Here is a 27,342-nt window from a genome sequence, read left to right on the forward strand (position 1 = left end):
ACCAGAGCAAGTCAGTGTCAGCAGCAGCCCATGGTATACTTGGCTCTTTCTGAAAACAGAGACCAAGTTACCAGCTATCAAGGGGAACTGTCACATCCCCCAGGGCCCTCAAAAAAGAGGCTGTTCAGCCATTCTGAGGACTGAAGCCAGAATGAAAAGCTTAACTATTTAGTTCACTCACGTGTACGAAGTCCTCACAACCACGCTGACTTCCATGAATCTATTGACGTTTACTGGTCTTGACCTCTAGTAGGTAATGAATCATTTAAGTGTTGTGTGCTGGTCAGCATGGTCACAACACAACTGAGACCCAAATAGCAGGCACCTGCAACAACTACATCCAGTGCCATACACACAGAAACTGTGGAAAAAGTCAACCACAAACAGTTTGGAAAGCAGGGCTTGGACAGCATGAGATGTGGACAGACCTGGCTCTAGAGCTACCAGAACAGTGCTGCTTATCAGCTTTGTATGGCCTTGTCCAGTGCAACTCTGTGTACTGGGCTCTTCTTAGGACAGGAAATAAGGACAGCACGGGAACGTGTGTGTAAAGTTACCATTGCCAGCAAAGCAAGCATACAAGCACAACTGGAGGAAAAAAGTGGAGATATTTGCATCTTCTTTTGGCTGCGTTAATAAATAAGCTGCAGAGCAATATAAATCCCACTAATTTTCCATAGGAACAGATGTTTGCCAAACAACATCTCAGTTTCAACACTTGCTTGTAGAGAATGTGTTACACAGAACACGCTACTAAAAGAATGACAGAAAACAGAATAAAATAAAAAACCAGTTCCAAGTTACAAGATATTTCTGTGCCTGTTTAAACAAGATGGGGTGTAGGCTTAATCCTTGTACTGCAGGTCCTCTCCCAAGACGTCTAGTTGTAACTGTTCTCCTGTGCCGTTACTCAGGTCATCTGTACAAATCAAATGGACCTCAACAAAGTCCAGTGTGGCTGTTTTGTGAGCATTCACGCAGCTGCGGTTAACTCAACTTTTTGCGTGTGTTTCTGCTGAAAAAACGCACTGAGAAAACCTGCTGCCCACAGGTGAGGGGCACAGGTAACCTGCCATCCAAGCCCGAGCAGCTCCTCATTGCATTTCTGCGCAGCGACCTACACCCTTCATCTCTTGCATTGCTTTTGGTTACCCTTGCCATTTGCTCCCCAAGTCACACAAAGCACAAACCACCCCACCCCAGGCCACCTTCGCCCTCAGCTCCAGCCTCCCAGCAGCAAAGCTTCCTAAGAGAAACGATGCTCGAGTGCAGAACCCAACCTCCATTGCTTTTCCTACAACTCCATGCACAGACAAGCCTTTGGAGAGGAATGGCCAAGTAGTGACACATCTCTGAAATTTGAAGACATTGATAAAAACTCAATTGAACTCAGTTTCTATACCAATGCAAGATGAAAAATGTATTTTAGGAGATGTACATACTGCTTTTGAGCCCGATGCTCTCAGTAAAATGGCAAATGAAGCAGTGATTCATATAGCTAATCAAAAAGAGAAGCCTGACACTGAATAACTGGTATTACAGCAAACGCAGGAGAAGACGCAGAGCTTTAACGCCATGCTTTTTCTCTATCTTTGTGACAGCTGAATGAATCTTTTCTTTTTGTTAAAGGTACTACCAGCGTTCAGGAAAATTTTCCCTGCATACAGCTGGTCAGCCAAGGAACGCTGAAACAAAGGGAGGGAAAACTACACGCACTAAGTCAGCCAAGCCAACAACTTCTCTCACTGAGATGACATCAGTTAGAAACCAATTGTTAATCCTGACTTCAGTGCAGTGAGACGACATGGTGTAGTATTGTAAGGAATAACAAAAAAGTTACCAGAACACACTTCATTCTCGCGCTGCCTTTAAGCCGCACGTCTGCCCATGCTTTCTGTGTGAAGAGCTTCACAGCCCTGACATCAGCATTCCCGTCTGCCTTTAAGGCAGCAGCAAAGAAAACACGAGGTAGGCAGTCCCAGCTAAGCTGCAGAGGATGGTTAGGAGTCCACTGAAAGCAACTCCCAAAACTACTTTCGAAAAAAGAGACTCAAAATAGCTCTCATACACACGACCAAGTATCATTTTTTACTCAACTGCTTTTAAACCATTAATGAGTCATCTCTTAAATCACTGTGCTATTTTTATAAGGAATTATTCACACAGTAAACTAGACTTCATAAAAAGGAACTCCACACATTTCCAATACAAACTATTTTGCCCCTTAACCTAATTAGTGCCACACTGAAATCCACTGGTTTAGTTTTGATTTTAAACTTGCTCGCTAATTAAAACACTAACGTGCATTTATCGTAGAGGGCTGGTTTTGTTTTCCACCTCACAGCAAAAGCTTACTGCCTTCTACATTGCCCACACAAGGTTTTCTTCTCTACCGGAGGGGCTTTCTACCAACATAAATGGCCAGCGACCAAGCGAACGTGGCAGAGCAGCAGAACATAAAAAGCAATTAGTGGTAAAGTTTTTGTAGGTTGTGTCATTTCTTATTCCTTCCACGCCTTCATGGGGCAGCAGAGACTTCATTAGAACGAGCTCCAGGCGAAGCCAGCCTCCTGCCCGCTTGGACTATTCTTAATCTTAGTGGAAGCCCAGCAATTTTCCCTGATTGCTTGTTTGAGGGACGCACAATTTCTGCAGTGTTTATTTTGGGCCGTGGCGGAGGGGGGGAGGAGCGTGGCCAAGTGGGCAGGAGCCCAACCCAGATCGCACAAAACGCGGCGTCCGCACTCGAGGAATGGCTCCCGGCCTCGCTCGAAGCCCCGGAGCCTCCTCCCCGCCTCGCCGAGGGCTCCTGCGGGATGGAAACCACACGGCTATGCCCCGGCCAGCCCCGCCGACCGCAGCCAGGTCTGGAGCAAGCCGCCTGCCCGTCCTCCCCCAGAACAGCGTGGGCGATGCCGGTAACGAAGCGTCCCAGGCTGCGCCGCGAGGAAGGCAGGCGTCCTCCAGTGTGAAGAGCTGCAAAACACAAAGTGAGCTCCTCACGGGCAACAGGGGACACAGCCACGGATCTCTGGATGAGCAACGCGCTGCAGGAATATTTAAAGAGCGTGATCCTCACCTAAACCAAACGTGGAACCCAAATGGCAAACACCTTTCCTTGTGGAGAGCCTTGCACCCACACACAACATCAAATTCCACTGAAATCACCAAAACATCTCGCTGCCCTTTTCGCAGGGTGCACGTTAACAAGCAAAGGTCATTCAAACAACTTTTTAATAATCCCAAAAGAGTTAATGTGGATCTTAACGTGGGTCATACCACCTCAGTGCAAGCGCACAGCAGCATCTGCAGCCTACAGAGTGCCTGCTCTCTGTGGGCCAGGTATTTTGGTGGTGGAGCAGGTCCTCGCAGTATTCAGTGACCATTTTGATTAATTAACCATTAAGAACAAAAACAAATGTAAAGTTCATGTATACTCCAAAGCTACTGTATATATCTTGCATCCCAAGAAAAGTGAAAGGAAGAAGCCATGTGTTTCAGGTTCCCACAGTTCCTCTCCAACTTTTTGTCTCTTCTTCCCTAGGAATGAAACTCTTCCCTCCTTCCTGAGGATGTGTGATGGGGCAGACTGCCTAAGAGACACAAAGCACAGGAGACAACAGCTTGGGCAGTGGAGCAGAGTGAAGACCACACTTGAGGACCTCCTAATGGCTGCAGTTGGATTCAAGCAGGATTCCCTTAGCACTGCTACATCTGGATCGCCCTCAGAAGGAAATGAAAAGCAACGCTCCAGCAAGATATGCTGTCAGATACGCCAAAGCCACAAAAGCATGCAAGAGGCAGCTACAAGATGAATTAAAGTGCTTGCAAAAATAACAGAGAAAAGCGAATACGCGTTAGCACAAGTCACCGCTCTTCAAGCAGATCAGAAGTGATCCCCATACCTTGGAGCACAAGCAACAGGCACCACATTGATATTAAAATTTCGTTATGACCAGCTGGGGGTAGTTAAGCAGCACCACATCCAGTGCTGTGAGAAGCAGCTTTACCAGCACAGCAAGGTAAGCCCGACCTTGAGCAGCCTCAACAAGGACCGTATTGCTCCTGCTTTTTCCGTACCGAGAGGAAAGCTGCAGAACTGAAAGAAATCCCACCAGAATCTGATTCCAAAAACAGTTTGCAGAAGGCTGCGATCCACAATCAGGTCTGTAGGGAGCACGTGTAGTGGTGGTATCCACTGCATTCTGGAGGGAAGGTTATTTTTCTAAAACCGTAGGGCACTATTAGTTGCTAGCCATAGCATTGGACAGGGAGCTAGCAGATGTAAGGCTTACTAACGATCACTTCCCTCCTCTATTATTTATTTCTTCAAATGTGTACATTTTTTCCAATGTGTACATTTTTTGCATTCTTAACGCACCACAAGCAGTTGATGAAGGCTAGATGCTGGGTAGGTTGTAGCTTTCCTCACAGAACAACCACAACATACCAAGAATTGATTTTGGTAGATAAAAAGCCATAAATTGTCCTGTAAGGATCTCACGTGCAGCTGATGTACGGGCTGACATTTATCAAATGTGCAAAGACTCCTGTTGTGGGTTAGCATGGAATATAAAGCCTTCAGAGTAAGAGTACCTCCTTTGATCAGCACAACATAAAGTTTCCTTGCAGTTCTGGTTATACAGAAAATATTTTTTTGTATATAGCCCAATTAAAATACCTCTGTTTTTTCTTAAACTGAAATAGAGGCAGGAATTTTATACTGAATTCATAGAAAGCATCCATGAATAATAATAGTGAAGTAGTAGTTAAGTTTAAGGAAATATTTGCAACACTGTAGACATAAAAAAATCCACCAGCACCAACAACTACAGTGTTTTTAAAACCATTTCAAGTTATGTTCTTAATAGAACGAGAGGAAAGAGACCAAAGCCATCTGACAATGAAAAACTAACTTATTTTTGTGGAATAAAGACTCACAACTATATAATCCGGGCTACTAATTCCCCAACAAATAGTAGGTTTAAGATTTCCCCCTCTACTCCAGGTGAATAAATGGCACCTATTTTCAAGCTCAGTGGGTATGGTAGCTGCGTTTATATCCTCCAGCTGTCTGCCATCAGATTTGGAGACCACCTAGTTCTTGCAATATCCTGATGCACAGAAATCCACACACAAATCCAAAACTTTCCTTCAAGCTAACAAGCAGCTTCTCCCATGAAATGCCCACTGGTCCCTGGCAATGAGGGTGAGGATGAAAGATGCCCTCTGCCCCCAGACCTGCCACAACCACTGATGGAAGCAAGAGCCCGAGGGCAACACGTCCTACAAACCTCAGGGTGCTCCCTAGTGTCAAGGGGATTCAGCGTAAGGTTGCTGCCACATCACTGCAATGTCTAGAAGACAAACAAGAAAGCAGCTTCCACCACCACCGAGGTGAAGTGGAAGCAAAACAGCAACTAAAAAGCATACTTATGTGCAAAGGAGGACAGGACCCCTGGCTCACAGGCTGGAAAGAGTTTTATTTTGGGAGAGAAAGCCTTCAAGTATGACATCTCACCCCAGAGTTCCAGTGGAAATTTGAAAGCCTAGAAGCCATAGGTCAAATTGCCTGCTGGAAAACAAACTTAAGCACACTGCAGGACCACGTGTTTAACCTACACTTGCTTTTCTGCTAGCATCAACATCAAAAAGGTCAGAACAGGTAAGCTAATGCAGGCTTGTTATTTGGCTCGCACTTTGTTCATCTCGAAGAGAAACTGAACTGGTAAATAGCAAATACTTTGCAAGGAAGAGGGCAGGGGCTTGGGATGAGGGAATAATTCATGGACAAACAATCGTTTTAGATAACATTATGGAAACATATTAGTAGGCTTAAAGACAAACACGGGTGGTTTTTTTTGTTTGCCTTTTTTTGGTATTATTCTTCACAGACAAAATTTGTGATTTGTCTCATGATAAAGGTTTCTTTTGCTGATTTATAGAAATCCCCCTGAACTGTTCAGCTGGAATCAAACTGCCTAGGAATGCCTATTTAAAACCTTATTATTATTATTTAAGCTTTAAATATATGTACATGAGATGTTGGAACTCATCTGGAGACTTGAATTTTCAATCTTTTTATAATCTACAGTTTTCTTTTGCCAAGCTTAAGATGTCAAAAACAAAAAGCCGAACTAATATAGCATCTATAATTAACTTGTTAGACACAATTTAAATTTGATGGTATCACTGTCCTGAAACCCATTATTAAAATTATCCTTCACTTGATTATGAAGTTACTATTGCCTGAACGACAAGAAAATCTTGATGAAGTAACTTGGTACCTTTATAATCTAATTGGAGCAGATAAAAGATTTTTTTAAAAGTTGGAAGAAATATTTCTTTTTCAGCACTTCCACAAACTTCGCATGTGCAGCTAACATGCATTTGCCATGAGCAGAAGGAACAGCAAACAACGCCAACATGCGACAGAGTTGGTAGGTTTTGGGGTTGGTTGGTTGGTTTTTTTTGTTTGTTTCAGAAGGGTTTTCCCCATGCACGCACACAGTTCTCTGGCAGAAGAGTCGGGGTGCCCACTCCTACGTTTTATGCATTGGCTGCATCATTAGTCATTGAAAAATTCCCACTGCAACTGCAGGCAAGTTTTTCTATTACTTGCAAAAAAGGAAGTTCCCTCTGTCCCACACCCAGCCACCTGAATTCAGTTAGCTATAAGAAGGCTGGAGATAACATTTTCTACCACATACACACTAGAAAGTAATTCTAGTGATGGTGCAGCAGCTGTTGATCACTTCTGGTTGCATTTACTGCCACCAAAATAGGAAATTCAAAGAGCAAAAGTGTCAGATGTCACTGCAGCTACAAGATTTTTCACTCCATCAGTGACAGTGTCCAGTCTACAAGTCGTTCACTGCCCAAACAATCTATTTTATGACCACATCAGCACAGAAAGCTGTTTAGCTTTACTTTTCCCACCATTTCACACAACCTGCACCATCCACTTCTCTAAGAGGAGGCACATTCTGCTGTAAGTCAGCAGCTCTGTGCCTGTTCATTTATACGTTTGACCCAGTGGCATTCGTGTTTATTAAAAACAGTTTTTAAGAAGCCTTAGCAATACCTGGAGATATGCACAAGTGCTCCTGGCTGTGACCACAGGGCCAGGGGAATGCATGCATGCCCACTTGGTGTTTCCCAGAGCAAGGTGCTTGAACGCTGCTGTCAGGAGCGGCAGCAGCCAGGGCAGGGGAGTAGCAGGCCCTGCTGTGCTCTGCCATCATGGACCTTTTCCTCCTCTGCCCAGGGCAGCAGCCTGGCATTGCCAGCAGCAAGCTTGCAGGAGTGCCAGAGGAAGCACACAAGCTGGAGACCTGCAGAGCACTCTCCCTAACCTCAGGGCTCTGCTGCCTTCACCAACTAATATGCCTTCATCAACTAATAGAGCAGCTGGTCTTGCTGCAACAAAAATGCAAAAAGAAAAAATAGCATTGTAACTTCTTTGTCAAGCAGAAGTCAGATATCCAACATCGAGCTACACAAAACAGGGCAATTCTTTTACATCCCATAAAACTCGGAAACAAATACTATGTGGAAGGATGGGGAACAATGCACAACAGGCCAGTGCCTCCCAAAGATACTGGAGACTGCAGCTCCGACATCCCTTGCACGTTACAGTCTCAATGGCCACATACTTGGCTCACCTCTGGGAAGCTGCATTAATGCTATAATCGTCTGAACGGCAGGGAAATCAGTGCAGGTTTTACAATGGGAACATGAACAATCAAACTGAGGGGTGGCCATTAGGCAGGTTGGGTTTGTCAAGGTAATGGGAACTGTTGACATGCAGGTACACAAATTCAGTTACACCTGATCTCAGAAAATCAGGTATTCCTACTGTGAGAAGGAAATCAACTGTTCCTGCTTTGGCTTTTGCAGCGGAGAGCAGCTTCACAACATGACGGAGAAGAGAATTGCCTGCTGACTCTAAACACCAAAGCTCAAAGCGCAAGCATGTCAGTGCCTCACAACTAGGGGAAGCTGTAAGACCACAGCTGACATATTCTATGCAATGCTTTGTTTTAGTACCCTTATCTGTTTTGTAAATAAAACCACACCCCCACATGGAAGCAGGGTAACATATTTCATTAGTCAGGTAAGGGCACCACTTTGAAAGACCTGTTTCACAAAAACTAAAGTTACTTTCATAACAGTCACCAGAACACACATTTCTACAAAGCACAAAGGCATCACTTGACATCAGCATAGACCAAGAATTAAGTCACGTAGAAAAGCGGTGGAAGCCATGAACACTTCTCTAACACTGAGCAGCACCATCGGGCTTTTGTCTCCGCTCCTGAGCTGATGAAATGTGAGGTTCTCTCCCAACAAATTTTGGGGTCAGGATGTAATAAGCATCCTTTCTTTGCAAGCTCACATGAATGGTTCCTGTAGATTTCTACACATTTGAACAGAGGAAGAGTTACTAGAATACAACATGCCAAAGAGAAGAAAGATGTGCTGAGAAGGTAGGTTGTGTCTTCCATACCGACAGCCTGCTGAATTTGTACTGAGACGCTAGCACACGTGAACATCAACAACAGATGCACAACTAAGACCACATCGACCACATCCTAAAAGGTCAATGACTGCTCTACACAGACCGATGAAGATTACAGATATATACACACACACTATACACTTACTACACATCCAGTGTAACAAAGGACTAAGGAACACCAACCTAGAGGCCACTGGCACATTATAAGCCTCCACTTCAGAGTACGTAGTTGAGGTTGGCCTCCTGGTTGCTGCTCACACTGAGTAACTGTGAGTTCAGTGTGAGTGAATAAGTGTAAGTGTTGCATGAATAGTTATCTACTATTCACGTAACAGCCTGCCTCCATTAACTAAAAGCAACCAAGAAAAACCCAACACCCAATAAAAGGTGTCCCAAGAATTGCACGTGCACTCAGTCCCGTATTAGGAAAAAAGGGAACTTTAGAACAAGAATGCTGTTTACAATGATAGTTTTAATATACCTTCCTTCCCCTCAAGTTAATGGCGAGCTATAGTCTTCATAGTGTTTTCGTGTTTGCATTATATTCTAAAAATTCTGCTCATTTGCTCCACAAAAACGCATGTGCTTGGAAGTGGTTTTGATGGCTTTTAGTCACAACCCCCTCTTTGATTGCCACGACTTACAAAGCAGCTGAAAATAAGGGAGCTATTTCAAGTTACATTCCCTTCCTTCCCTGCCCACATGCACTTGGCTACCAGTTTGAGACAGAGGATCAGAGGGAGCTTCAGGCTTCAAAATAACAAGAAAACTTAAAAAAGGAAACGCATTAACACAACTTGATCTCCCTTCCCCCTGCTCAGCAAGCTTTGCCTCAGTTGACATCCAGCTAGGTCTCAAAGATCTCCGAGCTGTTCTTCACATCCTCAATCCAGCAGCAAGTGCCTGGCCCACCAGGGCATCCAGACTCTTGCACTGATCACCAGCTGCCATACGAGATGGCATTATGCAGCTGCAGGGCAGATTGTGTTGGCATTTCTCACCTTTCCATAAGCCCATGGCATTTTCCCTTGCTTGGTACAGCAGCCTCATTGCTTGCCTCGATCATGCCCATCTCCCTCTTTCTGCAGGAGGCTCCGCAGCTGAGCTTGTGTTGTTTTTTTCCCTGCACATGACCAAGGAATAACTCAAGACTTTCAGTACTACTAGATGAAAGCAAGTAGGAGCTGTAAGAGACACGGATGGGGGCTCAGTCTTGGGTGCCCAAATTAGAGATCACAGCCAAAAGTCACTGAGGAGGGAGCAGAAAGGGGACACAGAGGCAATGAAGCAGTAGGCTTGCAGAGCTGGCAGCAGCCAGACAGCTTCTGCAGGAGTGCCAGCTGACTTGATCTCCAGAGAACTAACCCGAGAGCCACTTTCCACCTCTCCAATCAAGAAAAGAAAACCTTACACCCCTAGGTGCATGTGTGAGGGGGGATGTGCTTGCTACCATTACGTACTCAATGCAGAGGGCTGAAACTGGCCGGCCCCTTGGAAATAAGCACGTTTTGTTTCCCTCCCTCTACACAAGGGCAAGTTGCATAAAGTTAGGTCAACATGTGGTACACATATGATTCAAATGTAACATTTCCTGGCAACCAACGGCAAGCCCAGAAGAGGATCTGCACTACTGATAATGTAGATTTTTCCCATGACTGTCATAAAAAAAACCTAAGTCTGTTGCTCTCTTGAGACAAAAGCAGCAATCCCCATTCCACTGATTAGCTTTCCACCAGCTCCACTGCAGGGTTGTGTTTTTTTTTTTCCTTTTTAAGGAGCAAAACCCAAGGCATACACAGCAGTCTCTGAAAGTAAATACATTCATAAAGTGAAATAACTTTAAATGAATGACAAAACTGGCTGCAGATTTAGTCCCTCGACTCAAAATAGAATTTCCAAGAATGGGATGACGATAATCAAAAGATAGGGGTCAGCTTCAACGTGAAGACAACTACACAGGCTACCACTCTTCACAGCCTGGAAAAGAAATGGTTGAGAAATAAAGGTCCTTAAAATAATAAGGGAAGTAGAGAGGGAGAAAATTTCATTAATCTACTACTACCCATTCTTTCTTCCAATACAGGAGCTCAGAGGCAGGTGAGACTAGCCAGCAGAAGTTCAAAGCAAGCAAGAGGAGATGGTTCTCCCTGCAACATGCCCTTAAACCATGCAACTCTTCACTGCAGTACACTGCGGATGCTGAATATTTGCATTAGTTCAAGAACACGTTCACAGAAGCTCTAGATGAATTTTGCAACCCCAAATGCACTATTTCTGGCTTCTTAAGTTCCAGGGCTGCAAAACACCAAAAGCCAGGAGAGTGTAAAGGATCACCACCACATCCTTGCCTTTATTCCTGTACTCCTCCCAGGGCACAGCAGAAACTGGATACAGGACTACTCATATACCTTTCATCTAACCCAGCATTACTCTTTTTATGTTCTTTATGCACAAACTCTAAGTGGATTAAAAAAATAATCATTGAGGACACTTGAGCATTTTCCTATTTCTTTGTCTACCGTCAACAAGAGCTCATAACACTTCTATTGTTGCCTAAAGAACAAGTCATTTGTGGGAGTCCTTCAATTCTTCTCAAATTATACGACCGGCAATTCTTAAGAGATGATCCCGGCTACTTACAACTTCCGTCAAAGCAGGTACCTGAAATGACTTGGGAACTTCTCCAGAAGCAGGACAATAGTTTCTTAATCATGTTAATTTTACAAAACTTAAAGGGTATCTTTGTTTATAAAAACACACAGCTTTGTCAGCAGCTGTATATGCACTTCCAAAACAAAAAGATACTGACATCTAGTTCCACCTGGAATTTTTGGGCTGCACTCCCAACATCCTGCCAGCACTCATACAGAAGATCTAGCACTGCTAGGAGCTACTGGTTCCTCATTTCACATACAAAAACTAAAGTGAGCAAGATTGAACATCACAGACGACAGCACAAATAATTAATTAGGAGAGACTAAGTTTACATACCAAAGACACAGAAAAGCTGTGTCAATAGCTTTGATAGAGATGAGAACACATCTTTAAAACGTGTATTCTTTCAAAGGTCACGAAACGTACTTTGGGACTTTCTTTACAACTTTCCAAACTGAAGATGCATTTAAAATGGAAATGGTTTTCAGAAGCTACAGTTTTTACCAAACAATCCATTGGCAGTTTGCTTTTTATGCTGCTAGAGTCCCAGTTTCACACAATTATATGTGAAATTAAGAACAGGTTAACTCATCCTTAGATTTAAGGCAATTTAGCCAACCATGGCATGCAACTTCAGTTGTATCTGCAGAGCTGCAGTACAATTCACAGACATTTCCCTCTCATGCACGCAAGTGAGAGACTTGCAGAATTTCCAGGCCCAACATCACCTCCAGCAACAGCACTATAGCTGGTAACTGGCGAGACAGGCAGGCCCAGGGGACAGTCGGGGCCACGGGACAGCACTCTGCCTGGAGGCCAACACCATGTGGTTTGTCCCTGGACCTGCCCTTAACTTTTTTTATCAGTGCCCCGGAGGTGGTGTTACAGCACACCCTCCTCAGGTTTGGGAATGAGATCAAGTTGAGGTGAAGAGGCAACATGCTGGAAGGCCGGGCTGCCACCCAGAGGGACCCATAGAGGCCAGAGAAACAGGCCAACAGGGATCCGGTGGGATTTAACGAGGACAAATGCAAAGCCCTGCACTGGGAAAGTGCCCCCGGGCACTGGACTGCCTGGTTGGAGAGCAGATCTGCTGGAAAGAGCACGTGGGGTTTTGATGGACAGCGAGCTGAACATGAGCCCATTGCATCAAAGATCAACAGCAACCTGGGCTGTATCAACAGAGGACGGGCAGTGGGTGGAGGGAAGTAAACGAATGCTGAATAACGAGAGATGACGACACTTAAGTCGGGCATCCAATTTTCAGACCTTTAGTACAGAACAATGTTGATAACCTGAAGCAGGACCAGTAGAGGGCCTCTAAGATGGCTCAGGGCTGGAGCACTCGGCCAGTGAGGAAAGGCTGAGGGAAGATAGCTTGTTCAACCCGGAGGAGAGAGGGCTTTGAGGGGGACATCACAGCAGGCTGCTCCAGAGAGCACTGAGAAGATGGAGCCGAGCTCTTCACAGAAATGCAGGATGGGAGGACAAGAGAAAACAGACAAATTTACACAGGAGAGGTCTTTGCTGGCTGTAAGGAAAACAACTTTAAGAGAATCATTAACCCTTGGAACTGGTCGCTCACAAGGGTTGTGCAGACTCCATTCCTGGAGGTTTCCAAGACTGGATAAAACCCTAAACACAACATAGTCTGAACTCAATACAGGCCTTGCTTTGAGCAGAAAGTTGAACTACAAACCTCCAGGGGTCCCTTCCAACCCGAACGGTTTTGTAATTCCGTGAAAGTACACATTGCACATCGCAACGCTGGATCAAGAGGTTGCACAATGATTAAAGTGACTCCTTTAGTGAAAATTATAGCTAAGAGATGCAAGACTTTGGCAACTGAGCCTTTGAACAAACAGCTTCACAGGGACAATCTGATCTAGTGAAAGGTGTCCTTGCCCATGGCAGGAGGGGTGGATCTTCAGGGTCCTTTCCAAAGCAAACCATTCTATGCTTCTATGCTTTTTATTTGCAGTTCTAGAAAGGTAAAAGCTGATGGTTGGTTTCACAAGAAATGCTTTGAGCCAAGCAAGCTGTGTGTATTTTTAGGCTTCTCAAGTTTTTGGAATCACTGTTAGTTCCATATACTAAACATAATGAAATAAGCATCCAAAAAAACCCAATACACAAGTAACCATATTATTCTAGGCTTGGGAACAATACACTGTTCTAACGCTGCCAAGCAATCCTATGGTGACATTGCCAGAATTCTTGCACACTAACAACTGTTTTAAGTACTAGAATATTTCTGACAAGTTGAGGGATCAGAAGTTATTCCTTCCTGTACCCTACAAGATCAAAATTGGGCACAAAAACAGATTTTTGCAGAGCAGAGCCCTGATCTCACCAGGAACTTCTTTATTTTTTACATAAGCAATACAAATTAGAAAAAAACACTCGTTTTCTAACCTTAGAAGTATAATAAAAGCACAGCAATGCATCTTCAGTAGCAGCAGCTGGAACATTAACTCTAAAATGGGGGCAGATGTTTGACAAGAGCATCACTATCAACTATAAAAAATAAACCAGGGTCTTGTTTACGTAAAAAAGTTGGGTATTCTGAGCAGAAATCTGGAGTCCACTTTTAAAAGTAGAAGACTTTCCCCGTATCTTTCCCCTTGATTACAACTCCAAGCAAATTATCAGCGCTCCTATAGTGAACACTTGCATGAATAAGTCACTTCAAGTGAGAAATATGCTCATTACGTGCTTACCCAGAGACCTTCACTCCCACACCCTACATTTTAAACACCTGCAAAAGGTGTTTATTACCTCACATATACCTGTAAATATCACCCCCCATAATTAAGCCAGGCAATTAAAACCCACCAGCGTAAGCCTGTATGTTGACTTAAGTGCTGAGCCGGGTGGTCTGCCGCAGAGGTGGGCACTTCCCTGTATCAGGTTGCTTCACCTGCTGCTAAGCCCTGCTAGAGGATAGGAAACGTGCACAGCTCAGGCAGAACAGTTAAAGCAAACTGTGGGGCCCTGGTCAGGTAGCAGAAATGAGGGAAGACCATCTTCTCTTTTCCTTTTGGCAGGAGAGCAAAGCCCCTGCGTTGCAGAGGTACAGATGCAGGACCAGCAGGCAGCCAGGGGCTGTGCATCGCGTCCTAGGGGCTGCTGGTGGAGGGCACAGACCTGCCCAGCTGTCTGGGAGGGAGCAGAGCTGGTGAACCTTTAACCATGAGAACTGTTACTACAAACACCACAGACAACCTGCCTTAGAAGTCCCATCAATCTTGGGGAGGGAGTTTCCCCTTCCTCCCCTCCCCAAATACAACAAGGAGAGGCACCACTGGTCCCATCCCCTTCTGCCCACGTTCTCCCCTGCACCAGTAGCTCCCCTGCAGTTAGGCTACAGAAAATCCTGGCTAAATTGGCTTCCTCAATGCAGAATCCCACAGGGTGGTGATTACACCACCACTAAGAAAAGCAAGATCCATCACTTGGATGAAGCTTTTTGCAAAGTAACAGAACCATCCAAAGCACAGAGGCGATGGGCAGTGGAGTTCAGTATCTCAGGCATCAGCTGAGGAGATAACAGCTGTGAACACCTATTTAGAGGAGCCACTGGACAGGCTGCCAGTGGTGCTCTCCAAAACGGCACAGGAACAAGAGTATGTGGTACATGAACAGATCACAAGAAGCGGGGAAGAAGGTGGAAACTAGGTCACATTATTTAAAATAAAAGTGTAATACGAAGAGGAAAAGCAAATAGGCGATGACCAATATCATGATCAACATTTGTTTGAATGTGTAATTCTTGGTAAATCTTTCTAGCTTCACGTTATAACAGAATTAATCTACACACACACACACAACGAGCCACAGACCTTTTCAGAAGGCTCTCGACATTGTCACCCCACAGCAGACTCCAAGATAAATACCAACACTACAACAGCAGGTAAGTAGTTGACCTTGTAATCAGATAAGTCATTACCAGTCTGTCCAACTAGAAAGCTCTGTTTCATTTCCACATCCAGTGTTGTATCAGGTGTATGTGTATTAAATCTAAAGATAACATAAGGCTGAAATGGAGTGCAAATATAACAGAGGACAAAGCAAGAACTCAAAGTGATCTTAAAGTACAGAAGCTACTCTGGAGAAACTTCAAGGGACATCTCCCGAAGACTGTCACAAGAACAACAGATTGCCTAGGAACAGGATTCCTGAAAAGAGAGTGAAAGAGCTTCAACTCTCCTCACCCCTCTCTGCGCATTACAGACCTCCAGGCATGTAAAAGACTGCTGCAGAGAACAGAATAACGCATTCTCCATTCTCCCACAGAGCAGGACTAGTAGCAACAGGCAAGAGATACACAGCTTAGTGCCTGATGGAGCACGCTGAGGAGGGAACAGAAAACAAGGATCCCTACCAGAGATTGCTGCACCTAGACAGCAGCAGCAGATAAAAGTTATTTGTGCGTGCTTAGCATTCTACTAGCACTTTTATAGCTATGCATTATTTTTATGGCTTGGATGCTTGGAGAAGGCTTGAGGTAAAAGATCATATTTCAGTATATTTTAAACCTCTTTACTGTTGATTCTTCGTGTAGCTCAGCTCATTCCTGCACCTTCCTTCTACGTCTTGCTTTATGAGAAGTATCTGCTTTGTATAATTCTTATTCATTCTTAATTGCAATGGTTCCATGTTTTTCCTTTTTTCTTACAACATGTTAAGTTCCTCACCTGCCCATTCTTCGTATCCTTGGTAATCTAGAATAAGCTGCCTCATGAGCAGGTACCGTTCAGCAAAAGGTAGTTTTTACACTGTATTTCTATGACAAAAGTCACAGAACTAAAAAAGCCACCACGCACCAAAAAAAGCGAACCAAAAAGCTTGACACAGCTCAGCAGTTTTGATCCAAGTAATAACTACTACAGATCACCAGGAGAAGTAGTGATATACACTGTAAGATATACTAACTTTTCCTCCCAATCACAATCAGTCTCGCTTCTTTTAAAGAAGCTGAATGCTGTCTTACAGTATATGCAAATAGGTTTGTGCCATCTCCACTCTTCTTGCGCTGCCAAATCTCAATGCAGAACGTGTACTCACACTGCAACTCTCACCCAGAAATCCTTCTCCGTTACTACTTCTGCAGAGAGAATCGAAAGCATCAGAGGTCTCAACAGAGCTACGAGACTGTTTTTTCATTTCCGTGGAAGAGCGAGGAAAAGCAAACCATGGTTAGTAACAAACTTTTACCTTTGGAGGAGTTAACTCAGACCTCCCTTCCCACACGTTCCTATCCCCAAAAGCAACCTGCAAGTCTCACAGCAAAGCTAGAAATACACACTCACAATGTTTTCCTTGCTTCTCCGCTCACTCAACAGGTTCACACTCCACAGGCTGGGCTTTTAGTCTACCTTTTTTTATTACAGAGTTCATCAACACTGTATCTGTTTATCTGCTCCAAACAAACCGATAAGGAAATAAGCCTGCAGAAGATAAGTGAGAACTCTTCAACAGCTACCTTCCCGCTGAGCCAGCAAGTGCTGCTTCTTACACCATCTGTGTTCTGAAAATCTGTTCTCTAGCTCTCGATTCACTAAACACGGAAAAAATATTTGGAAAGTAAATTTCTTGAAGCATCTTCTGCGCTGAAAAAGCTCGTTTTAAAATGCTTTAAAGAGTTCACGTAATGGTTCCTTCTCAGGAAAAGAACCCTACTTGGATTCCCATCATGTTGAATCCGTCAGGAACAAAGTCTGGATACTTCAGTTTTAAATCTCCACACCTAGACCTCTTTCTGGAGGGCTTATCATTGTCTTGTAAATACACCTCCAGCACCGTGAATGCTCACAAGCTAAGATAGAAATTGTGATTACAAATTAAGACTCAAAACAGTACGTTATTGTGCAAGAGAACACAGTTCAGGAAAGGGTAACACAGCTTTTAAGTTTTCTGCAGACTATAAAGCCAGGGTGTTTGTTTCCAATGAGAGAGACAAGATGGTATGTGTGGAGAACAGGAAAAGGCAGTATGGCAACGTCTCCTCTTGCCTCAATTCTTAGCATCCAATCTGGACTTTGTATTTGATAAGTACGGAGAAAAAAGGGGAAAAAAATTATACCCGCCCACTGTCACTAAAAGATGTGCACTAACTGTGGTTTTACTCCTCCAAACAATCTCAACAAGTGAAACTTTGCTTTATTTAAAAAATAAAATCTGTTAATGCACATGTCCTTCAGATTACTAGATGGGTAAAGTAACTTCTCTATGCACTTCATATGCGAGCAGAATAAAAGGAAGAAGATGTATCCAGAGAAGATCATGCTTCTATGGAACACAGGTGTTGTGCCAGAGTCCTCAAACCCAAAAAGGCCAGTGAGGGAAGGGGAAAATGCAAGTGACCTCCTGGATGAGTAGAGAACATGCTCACAGACCACAGTCCATACTCCAGCCTCAGTCTAGGGCAAGCACTCAGTTTAGTTCACGCAGATGCTGCCTTCCCTCTACCTCCAGTCTCTCCTGGCTGGGCAAAGAGTACAAAAAAATCCAATCCCCAGGTACAGAAACTTGCAGAACCTTGCCAAAAATCCTTTTTTGAAGTTCAAATTAATTACCAGGCTAGTTTTGTACAAATTTAACCTTAAATGCCTTGAAGTACACCAGAATATTATCTTTTATAGCTGCACTTTAAGAACAAGCTCTTCAGGGTAAAACGTTGTGGTCTTGTTTAAATGTAGCAACTCATCAGATTACAGCAGGTCATTATCTGCCTTTCTTCTGCCACTTCACCCTGAACTTGGTCTAAAAGGGTTATCTTACCTCTTTTACTTACACCACAATGGTCTGATAAGTACACAGCAAACGTTATACAGAAGGAATGAACACAAATCCACTTGCTATGCCTGGCTGTAAAAGTATTTTATTCAGGAACTTGTTCAACCTCTGCATAGGAGAAAACCAGCTGGCACGTTTTTCTCCAAAAAGACATCCAGAAAAACGCATAGTTAATCTAGGAATTTGTGCACCTGGTTTATGAAGAGTCTTATTAATAAATGCTTGTTACTTCCTGGCCATTTACACCCACTATTTTCTCTTTGGAATAATTTTATGGGTCAAATAAAGTCTTGTGTGAGTCTTCAGGATAATCACTCTCTTCCAAAGGGAAGACAAGCTTTCCCTAACACTAAAGTTTTCTCTCTCACACAAGACCAGCACCCTCACCACTACTCCAGACCACAGGTAAGAACCTGCTTTCTCTGGGCCCAAGGAGCTGCATTGGAGAACACTAGGGGTGTCCTCCTTATCATAAGTAGTTTTGTGGGAGATCTTTTTTGGTATAAGTCAAGGATCCCTCTGTTGTGTGCTCACAGAGCCTCGCTGGTTCCAGTCCTACAAGGCCCAGGACTCAGATAGCACTGCATGACAAGCGGGCAGCAAGCAGAGCCGGGAGGCACTGAACTGAAGGCACACACCATGACTGCTAGCACCACAGCTGCAGGATTTCCATGTTTGTCTTCTACAAAGAGCAAAACAAGACATAATTCAGTAGAGCTTAAGCCAATGCCTCTGCACAGAATGACAAGGTAACCTTCATAACAATGATTACACTAGAACAAATTCTCCCAAAAACGTTACTCTTTCTTCAGTCCATTTCACATATCCCTATGTCACCACAAAAAGAAATGTGTTGCAGGGTAATGAGCGTGTTTTGTATGTCAGCCCTCCTGCATGTTTAGTGGTGACTGACCGAACTAACCCAGAGACCTCTCATCAGTTGTTTCTAGCTTGGCTTTAAGGAGTTCACACCCATTAGAAGAAGTCAGTCTTGATTCAAGCAATTAACAAAGGAGTGATGAAGCAAGCAGATTGGCACAGAGGGACTATAACAAACAATTTACGAAGTGAAATTGCTCCAGCTGCCACACACACACACACCACCCTCTCAGAAAACATTAGGCAAGAATGTTACTCCAATATAAGCCCCTCTCTGTCGGTACAAACTTACACTCCCTACCAAGTAACTGGCTGCAAGAAAGACTCACTTTTAGGAGGAACCATCCAAAGCTTTCTTACAGTGCTCAAGAGAAGTTTTGGCAAGGTCCTTCAGCACCACAAGGTACCACAACCCAAGGAAAGCTTGAGGTAAGACAATCCTCTGATGAACTTAATCACCATCTGCCCTATTTTGTCAGTAGTACTTCTTAGAGAACCTGTGAACTTACCTGCTGAGTGCAAAACAGACCTCCAGCATTTACAAAGCAAAACTTCAGGAAGTTTGTGGACAACCTGTACTTGGCAAGCAGCCCCGATGTCGTTAGGAAATGCAAAAGCACTGTACAGGTTATCCTGGGGCCTAATCCCTCTAAATTCTGTGCCCAGACCAAGGCCCAGGTCTGTACAAGCAACTTCAGGACACCTGGGCACAGTCAGGGTGGTGTCAGGATGGATAATCTTAACTCTGGCTTTGTAGCTTTAGGAAGTTACAGTGTTTTGAATAGGTGGAGCAGAGGGACCATCCCTGCAGTGGAACCAGAGGTCACCACAAAAACTGTAGCAATAGACAAGGAAAGGGAAAATTTACAAATCAGGAAGCAGAGCAAGATCAGGGTAGAAAGCTGTAACATACTAGCACTAACAGATACACACGTGTAAGAAGGGCCCAGCAGGTGAACACCTTTTGATGTTCTTTGCCCTGTGCTTACATCATTTATTCCCCTTTTTCTGAACCGTATGCCCCTGCTCTGATACTCACTCCTACCCCAAGCCCTCAGAGGCTACTTGAAGTTTATATCAAAAAAATAAACTAATCCTCAAACCAGTCACCCTCAACCATTTCTATTACTCCTCTTCCCAAGGAGTTAATAGCTGGTGCCAAGGGCACGACAAAAAAAAGAGTGGCTATGAATTTCAAATAAAAATGTATCAAATGGATATGGCTCAACTGAGGGGAGCAAAAAGGTTCAGCAAGTGCAGAGGAAATGCTTATACTGACAGCACACACCAGAAGGACAGACATCAGCAGTGAGAAAGGTGGTGTTTGCTGCTACCCTGCAGAAATCATCTGGTTTAACAGCCTAGATTGGACAAGTAATGCCTCCATCTTTCTTCTAAGCTAGGAGACAATCAGAGTGTAAATGAAGAGGAAGCAGCAGGCAAAGTTGGATGAAGTAGGTAGACCAAGAGTAGAACACTACCAGCACTTTAACCTCAGTCCCTCTGCCCACCAAGCTCCCTCAGGTGAAAGGATGTTTTCACATCTTAGTAGTGGTAAGCCGATGTTTTAAACACATACAAGGTATAAAAAAAGAAAATGATCTGTTCTCACAGTAGCCCACTTAATGTAAAAATAACACCATTTTGCAGAGCATTAACAACAAGTACACAATATACTGGGGAGAGTCCATAACCATAATAATACGAGCAAATAATTTGCTGTAATGCCACTCACTAAAGAGAAACAAAAGATGGGGCGGGGGAAATCAAAGAAAAAAATAGATCTGTATTAATTGTCTGCTTTTGTAAAGGTTTTGTCCAAGTATTTAAATCTGAAGACTTAAATCTTTAAATCTTAAGACTACTGAGCCCATACACCAGCAAGGTCTGAAACGGACAAGCTTTCAGTCAAAGCAAGTGACTGCATCAGGAAGTCAGCGTTCACCAAAGAATCCATTTCAACATTTTTTATGGTTAACTCGGAGCACAGAAATGAAGGCAGTTATCTGAATTGCTTAGAAGGCTCTATTGTTCCCTCTTCCAAAGGATTTTTCCCCAGAAAAGAATGGGTGGTGTGTGCACAGCAAGTGAAAGGTGGGGGAAGGGGAAGAGTCTTGGGGGTGAAGAGAGAAACAGAAACACCATTTTAAACATGAATGTCTTAATTTTTAAAGTAATTTCCTACCTCCCACTGCAAGTGTGGCGGTATGTTTCTGATCTGAAGTTTCCGACTCCTGCAAATAAATCAAAGAACACAGTTAAAAAACAGGGAAAAAACATTACAAGGTAGACTATACATGGCAGTGTCCACGTTTAAGTATTTTCTACTAAAAGAGGCAAAACCAAGCACACAACAAAAAAAAAAACAGACCGCCAGGGGGAATGCCAGGTCAAAACCATTGCAAGCCCAAAGAGCTGTTACAGGAGCACTTGCTCCATGTTGGACAGCCGCTATATTTCATGGAGTCTCCACTTTTTGAGGACTATTTCTGTTTCAGCTTTAGGGCCTTCAGTACTCAACTCTCCCCATTCTAAACGCGTAATTCCTTGCATCTATACTGGGTTCTCTTCCACCTACTAGTTTTATTATTTTTTATTTAATTTTTATTCACCAAGATCCTTTAGGATGCCACAGCCTTTAAGGAAAGGATTAGGAGCTTAATAAATACATTTACTCTGATGCTAAGCTCCCCATTAGCCTAACAACAGGCTATATTTTAACACATCTGATACTCTTTGTCTCTGGTTGGAGGGCAAAGGGGGGGAGGGAAGAATCAGCAAATTCATTGTATTTTTCACCCCAAATTTATATCGGTTTTCACTTATCTAGCAAACAAAATCTCCACTTTGAAGTGCTACTGCAGAGCCTGGCAGCGTGCTGGCTGCCTTCACAGCCAAGTCCTTTGTCTGCTCCCTTCCCCCAAAGGGAGAGAACAAATAAATGCCGGAGATGTCGCAAACCCCTCGGGACTCGCAGGAATGCGCGGATTAACTGGGCTTCAGCTGGGCCCAGGTACTGCTGCCTGGCTCCGTTGGGCCCGGAGAGGGGACAGCACAGAGCGACAGCGCTTCCAGGGCCACAAAGACGTTTTGGGTCACCAGAAGAGCAGAAATAGGAGTCTCTCGTTCAGCCACGTTTTCCTTGGTGCTTCAATTGCTCAATGCTGACCTCTCCCAGAAGAAACCCCGCACGTTTTAAGGGCCTTCTATGCCAGAAGTGTGTTAGTCGTACACAGGCCAGTAGAGTCCTGTGACGGAGCAAGTTTGAGACGTTCCTGTCTAGCAATAAACCCAAAAGCTTTTCATTTTCCCCCTCGGCTCCTTTTAAAACACACTCCTTCCTTCCCTTCGCACCGCCACCCACACACACAGCCCTGCAGGGAGTGGTTTTTACATCTCGAAGCGCTCTCCTCCAAAGGCTTTGCTCAGGGTGCAGCTCCAGCTCCCTGCTCATGAAGCTGCTTTGCCCAAATTTCCCTTCCTGGGTAGATTTTATCCCAAATGCTCTGGTGCCTGGGAGATCCCACAAGAAATGTGCTTTCTCCAGGTCTCGGTGGTGTGGCGCTTGCCGGCTGCTCTCAGCCCCTCTCAGACAAGAGCTTATTTCAGTACTTGGTCACAATCATATAAATAGGCACAAACCCAGATCACACAACCCCTTTTAAGCTGTCGTTTCCAAGAAAGCAGAGGCAGGAGCTGCTCCACGGTGAGAGAGAGGGGAAAAGAGTTGCAAAAAACTTCCTTACGCTGGAATCTCAGCTGGAGAAACCACTACGAAACAGCCACCCTACATTAGTGACACACTTCTCTGACACATCAAGGTAATCTCACGCAGCAACCTGAAGCTTGAAAGTTTAGTCCCGAAATGGAACAAAAAGGGAGGGGGGGGGGGGGGGCAGTTCATTCAACCTTACAAACACTGGGAAAGCGTAATGCCGAAAAATCCCAAAGCACAGAATTGGCAGTCAATGCGCTATTCAGGGCGCCTCGAATGGTGTCACGCCGGCAGTCCCTCGTAGATGCCCATTAACATTCATGAGGGCTGCGCAGCCAGCGGTGCCACTCGCTGAGGGGCTGGGAGCTCGGGGACAGGAACAGGACACCTCCTGTGCACGCCCCAGCTCTGCGCACCCTGCGTTTCCCTTGGGAAGGGAAGCCCGGGCATCTCCCTGCCCACTCAGCACCCAAAGGATGGACCAGAGACTTGGGAAGCTGTCTCTCTGCCTACTGAGCTAAAAAGGACCTAAAACCACGCTTTTGGGGTTTTCTCGCTTTCCGCACGGCATCGAAGGACAAAAGCTTCCGACGCAGTTTAAAACTCTGCCAAGTGGCACTCAGGGCACAGAAATAACGTGGGTATCCCGAAAGGGAGGAGGAGGAAGGGGGAGAAGCACGGAAGAAACGCCACCTTAAATTGCTGGCTCCTCCACCCCGCTCGCAGAGAGCGAAAGGGAATGGGAAGCAGAGCGGGCACAGTGCTGCCGTGCACCTCGATTTGTGGCAATAGTGAGACACCTATTGTACGACGCTGAAAGGTCGCTTTAGAAACACCAGGGTGGCTACGGGAGCCCCTTCCTCTGGGGCTATGGACACCGCAAGCAGACGCCTGGCCACACCACGAGCGATTGTAGCTCCTTGCCCAGCGCACGAGATTTCAGCCCCGTGGTTGTGGGTGCACGTGACAAGTTTAAAGCGTCCGCGTTACCGCTACAGCACCACTAGCAACAGCGGGGAACAGAAACGGAGCTCTGCGTGGTTGGAGGAGTTACACCAGCGTTACATAAAAGATCACAGGCACCTCTGAGACTTCTCCACTCTGGTTACTATCGGCTCCCATGAAAAAATCCACGTGGTTAAGGCTCTGAGCTTTGTGTACGTCTAGGTAATCCCTCTCCCCCTCTGCCCTTTTCCCAGGAAGGAGGAGCAGATTACAGCAGCAGAGATGTGTGTCTGAGACCCACGCTGCCCTCCCGGGACCAGCGCAAGCCCCCCGGGACCAGCGCTGTGCTGCACCAACCCGTGCGGCTGCCGCAGGGCGGGCTGCTGCTCCCCGCACGGGAACCCGAGGGGCATCGGCACTCGGCTTCCTCCAGAAACAGCCCAAACCGAATGTGAGCATAGAGAGCAAGGAGCGAGGGACAAAGGGGTCACGCTGAACTTATTCGAGAGGCAGCTGCCTCCGCGAGGATGGGCTCTGACTTCAGAGAGCACAGGAACAAAACTCCACAAGAGAAACAGGGAAAGCATAGAGAAGCACGGAGGCACCTTCCTGGAAATACCCTTCATCTCTGACAACGTCAGCGATTTTGGGTGCTTCCCGTCTTCCTCCTAACCCCGCTCTCTTCAGCTCGGTGCAAGCAAAGCTCCCATGGCTATCACACCCCGGGCAGCACGAGCCCGCAGAGGGTGCTTTGTTCTTAATTCTCTCGGTTTTGCTACTTTAGAGAACTACTTGCAGTCGCACCAGGCACGTAAGACCCGAAACAGTCGTTTCAAATTCCACAGAGGTACTTTACACTACAAGAGTGCAATTTAATAAATGGATCACCTAAAGTTTTAATAAATCCTTAGTAAAACACTGCCAGCATCTCTCATCTAGGTGACTCACAGAAGCCTTGTGCCCGCACCTTCCCCGCTGGAAGCAGGCTTCTTATTTCATCCCATCCACCCCAACTAGGCATTGCAAATAGCTGTCAACTGACAAAAAGTCTTGGCAAATGATGCTTATGCTCTGTAGCACTTGAAGGTTTCTGAAAGCTATCTATAGTTCACAGCATGGGAACAGATATTCCCACTTGTTTCCCTTTTTCAAAGATGCCCCAAATGCCTTTTACTGGGAAAGCAAACAGACTTCACTGCTTTCTGAGGTGGCCGTAATCAACTAGTGGGCAAGAATTTACTGAACCCAGGTGCTCTGTAGGCACCTGGGTTCAGCCACCTCGAGCCACCGCTGCTGACCATAAACACGCTGACAGACACAGGCTGCGGGTGTTGAGGCGCACAGCCCTCAGCCCGGGGGACACGAGCACCTCGGGCACACAGCGTGTGGGACAAGTATGTGTGCGCAGAGACAGAAAAGGTGAAGCAACATGAAACGGATAAGGTAGCAGAAGCCACCTTAGCACTCCCTGGACGCAATCCCCTGTATGTCAGCACACAAAGCATGCCCATGGACACCCATGACCTGAGAACTCTCCACATACTTGAAACAGCACTGAACACTTCTTAGGGGAAAACGTCAGGGGGAAGCCCACAGTTTCAGCATTCTTTTACGTGCACCCTCCTTCTTTCTCTCTGTCCCCCCTATACACTTTTTTTTTCCCCTTCAACCTATCAAAATCCAATTAGACTGTCCTTTACGCACTCAGGGTGTACAAAAGACCCCCTCCTCCCCCTTCAGGGATAATAACTTAAAAAAACAGAAGAGGTACATCTATAAAGCAAAAACCAATGAAGTATCATACTTTTGCTCAGTCCCTAATTTTTTTAAGTAATTTTTAAGTCTCAGGGGTCCCAAAATTTCCCTGTCTCAGTAAGAAACAAAAGTATCAAAGCGGCTGCATTTCCACATGGTCACCGTGCCCAGGCTCACCACAGACCCTTCTCAGCATCCTTCCCACCCGCCCCCCTACAAGGATGCTGCTGCTGCCGCCTTTTCCTTAATTCCCATTTCTCACCAATAACCCCATGTAATGCCTGATTTCATTTCAGCAGCACTATGGGCTACCCGCATCATTACTGCCTTTAAAAAAAAAAATCACACAACTCCTTTTGACACACGCTTCCGTGGAGTAAGAGTTAAACGGGTCTGAAAACAGATCAAGCGCACATCGACAGCACTAGTCCATTCAACTGTTTGAACTCGATACCTACGGGATGGAAAGTAAATGGTCTCCCCTCTCCATTCCGAGGAACGTGCAGGGAAGGAGAGCTTGTTCATTTCATCATTTCATCCCTTCTAGGTAGGTGCTGCCGGACCAGCTACCTGGGAAAGCCCTGGCACATTATGCCGAGGGTGCAGCTGCAGAACACACCAGGATCGATCAGCGCCGAACACCATCAGCCCTCCACACCACAAAGCTAAATCTGGGCAAAAAGTCCCCGTGCAAACGGGCACAGAAACAAGGTTGGGGATTCCTGTGCCCGAGTAGAAAACTGCGGCTAATAAACTGGATTTCTGGGGGATGGGAAAGAGGTATCCCTATGTTTACTCCACAACCAGCAGAACAAAAACAGGCAAGAAAAACCCCAAACTGAAATCCACCTTCCCAACCACACTTGATTAGTTTCTCCCCCTCAGGTTGCTTCAGGCTGCTAATGCTTGATCACACCTGAATGAATCAATGGTTTTAGTGCTTTACCGGTGCAAAAGGAAAAGCTGGTTTACAGGACAAAATAAAGAGTCCTTAACTCGTATTGGTGTGGCTGGGGAAAACAAACAGAAGCGGTTTGTTTTAGTCACAATACGGGGGAGAGGTGCGGGGGGTTCTGCTTATCGTATCCTTATAGCAAAGGCAGGCAGAGCAGCAGATGAAGGCACTGAACAGCTTGTCCTGTAAGAGGTGCTGCAGCCTGCGCCTGGCTCCTGGCTTCTCAGCGAAGCTCCGCTGCTTTTGGCAAGCTTCGCAGCCTTTTCAAGTTGTTTGGATTTGATTCCTGAAAGCACCTACCGTGGTGATAAGTCCATCTGAATAAAGCTTCCAAGCCCAATTTTAAACATACATAAAAGTGTATGTAGGTATATAATGCATACTGTATACTACATACATGATCGTGGTGTAATGTAAATATACTTCTATAACCTTTTATTTTTTTTTATTTCTAACAAGTAGTTCTGATAAATACAACGGCAAGGGGTCACAATCCTTGCTTAAAAAGAAGGTATACTGAATTTCTGTTAAAAATACTCAGTGAAGTGACAAATGGAGGTTTGTATATCGCTTCTGTTAAGAGGTAATTAATTTCTAGTGCATTCTACAAGGCATACTGGTGATACTTACTGCATTTTATCAAATCTACCCATTAGCTTGGGAACCAGAAAGTTCATCTTAACACCTTACCTGTCTAAGAAAGGAAGATGGTTTCAGATACCTACTTGTTAACAAACATCACCTCTTTCTGTGTGTTTTTTTTAAACATCTCTTTTTGTGTTTGTTTTTTGTGTGTGTGTGTTTTGTTTGTCTCATTTGGTTTTTTGTGCGTTTTTCTTTTTTTTAAACACTTTCTGACCCGGACAGTAGAATATGTTAAGAAGAACTGTTATTGCTCCCATTTCAGACCCAACTCGGCAATCCAAGCAGACAAAGCTTGGCTGAGCCCTGAGCCACAGGCAAACTGCAGCAATACTTCACTTGGTGTTGCCTCAGTATTTCATCACACACCTGGATTTAAAAGCACTGTTCTACCACTCAAAATAAACTTTTTTTTTTTAATAGTATTTGAACTTTTTCCCCCCTCAAAGCTCATGCTTTATAACCATTATGAAAATG

General features: G+C 44.9%; 1 protein-coding gene across 2 annotated transcripts in view; it reads right to left on the reverse strand.

Moving 5' to 3' along the window:
• Positions 1-27,342, reverse strand: part of IGF2BP3 (insulin like growth factor 2 mRNA binding protein 3) — a 110,715-nt gene that overhangs the window by 65,883 nt on the left and 17,490 nt on the right. For both annotated transcript variants that reach the window (XM_080582671.1, XM_080582672.1), the window contains one exon: positions 21,039-21,087. In XM_080582671.1, coding sequence (XP_080438797.1) covers positions 21,039-21,087 — 49 coding nt within the window. The remainder of the gene's footprint in view (positions 1-21,038; positions 21,088-27,342) is intronic.

Source organism: Anser brachyrhynchus (assembly GCF_964034855.1).
Source record: "Anser brachyrhynchus genome assembly, chromosome: 2".
In the NCBI taxonomy this organism is placed as follows: Eukaryota; Metazoa; Chordata; class Aves; order Anseriformes; family Anatidae; genus Anser; species Anser brachyrhynchus.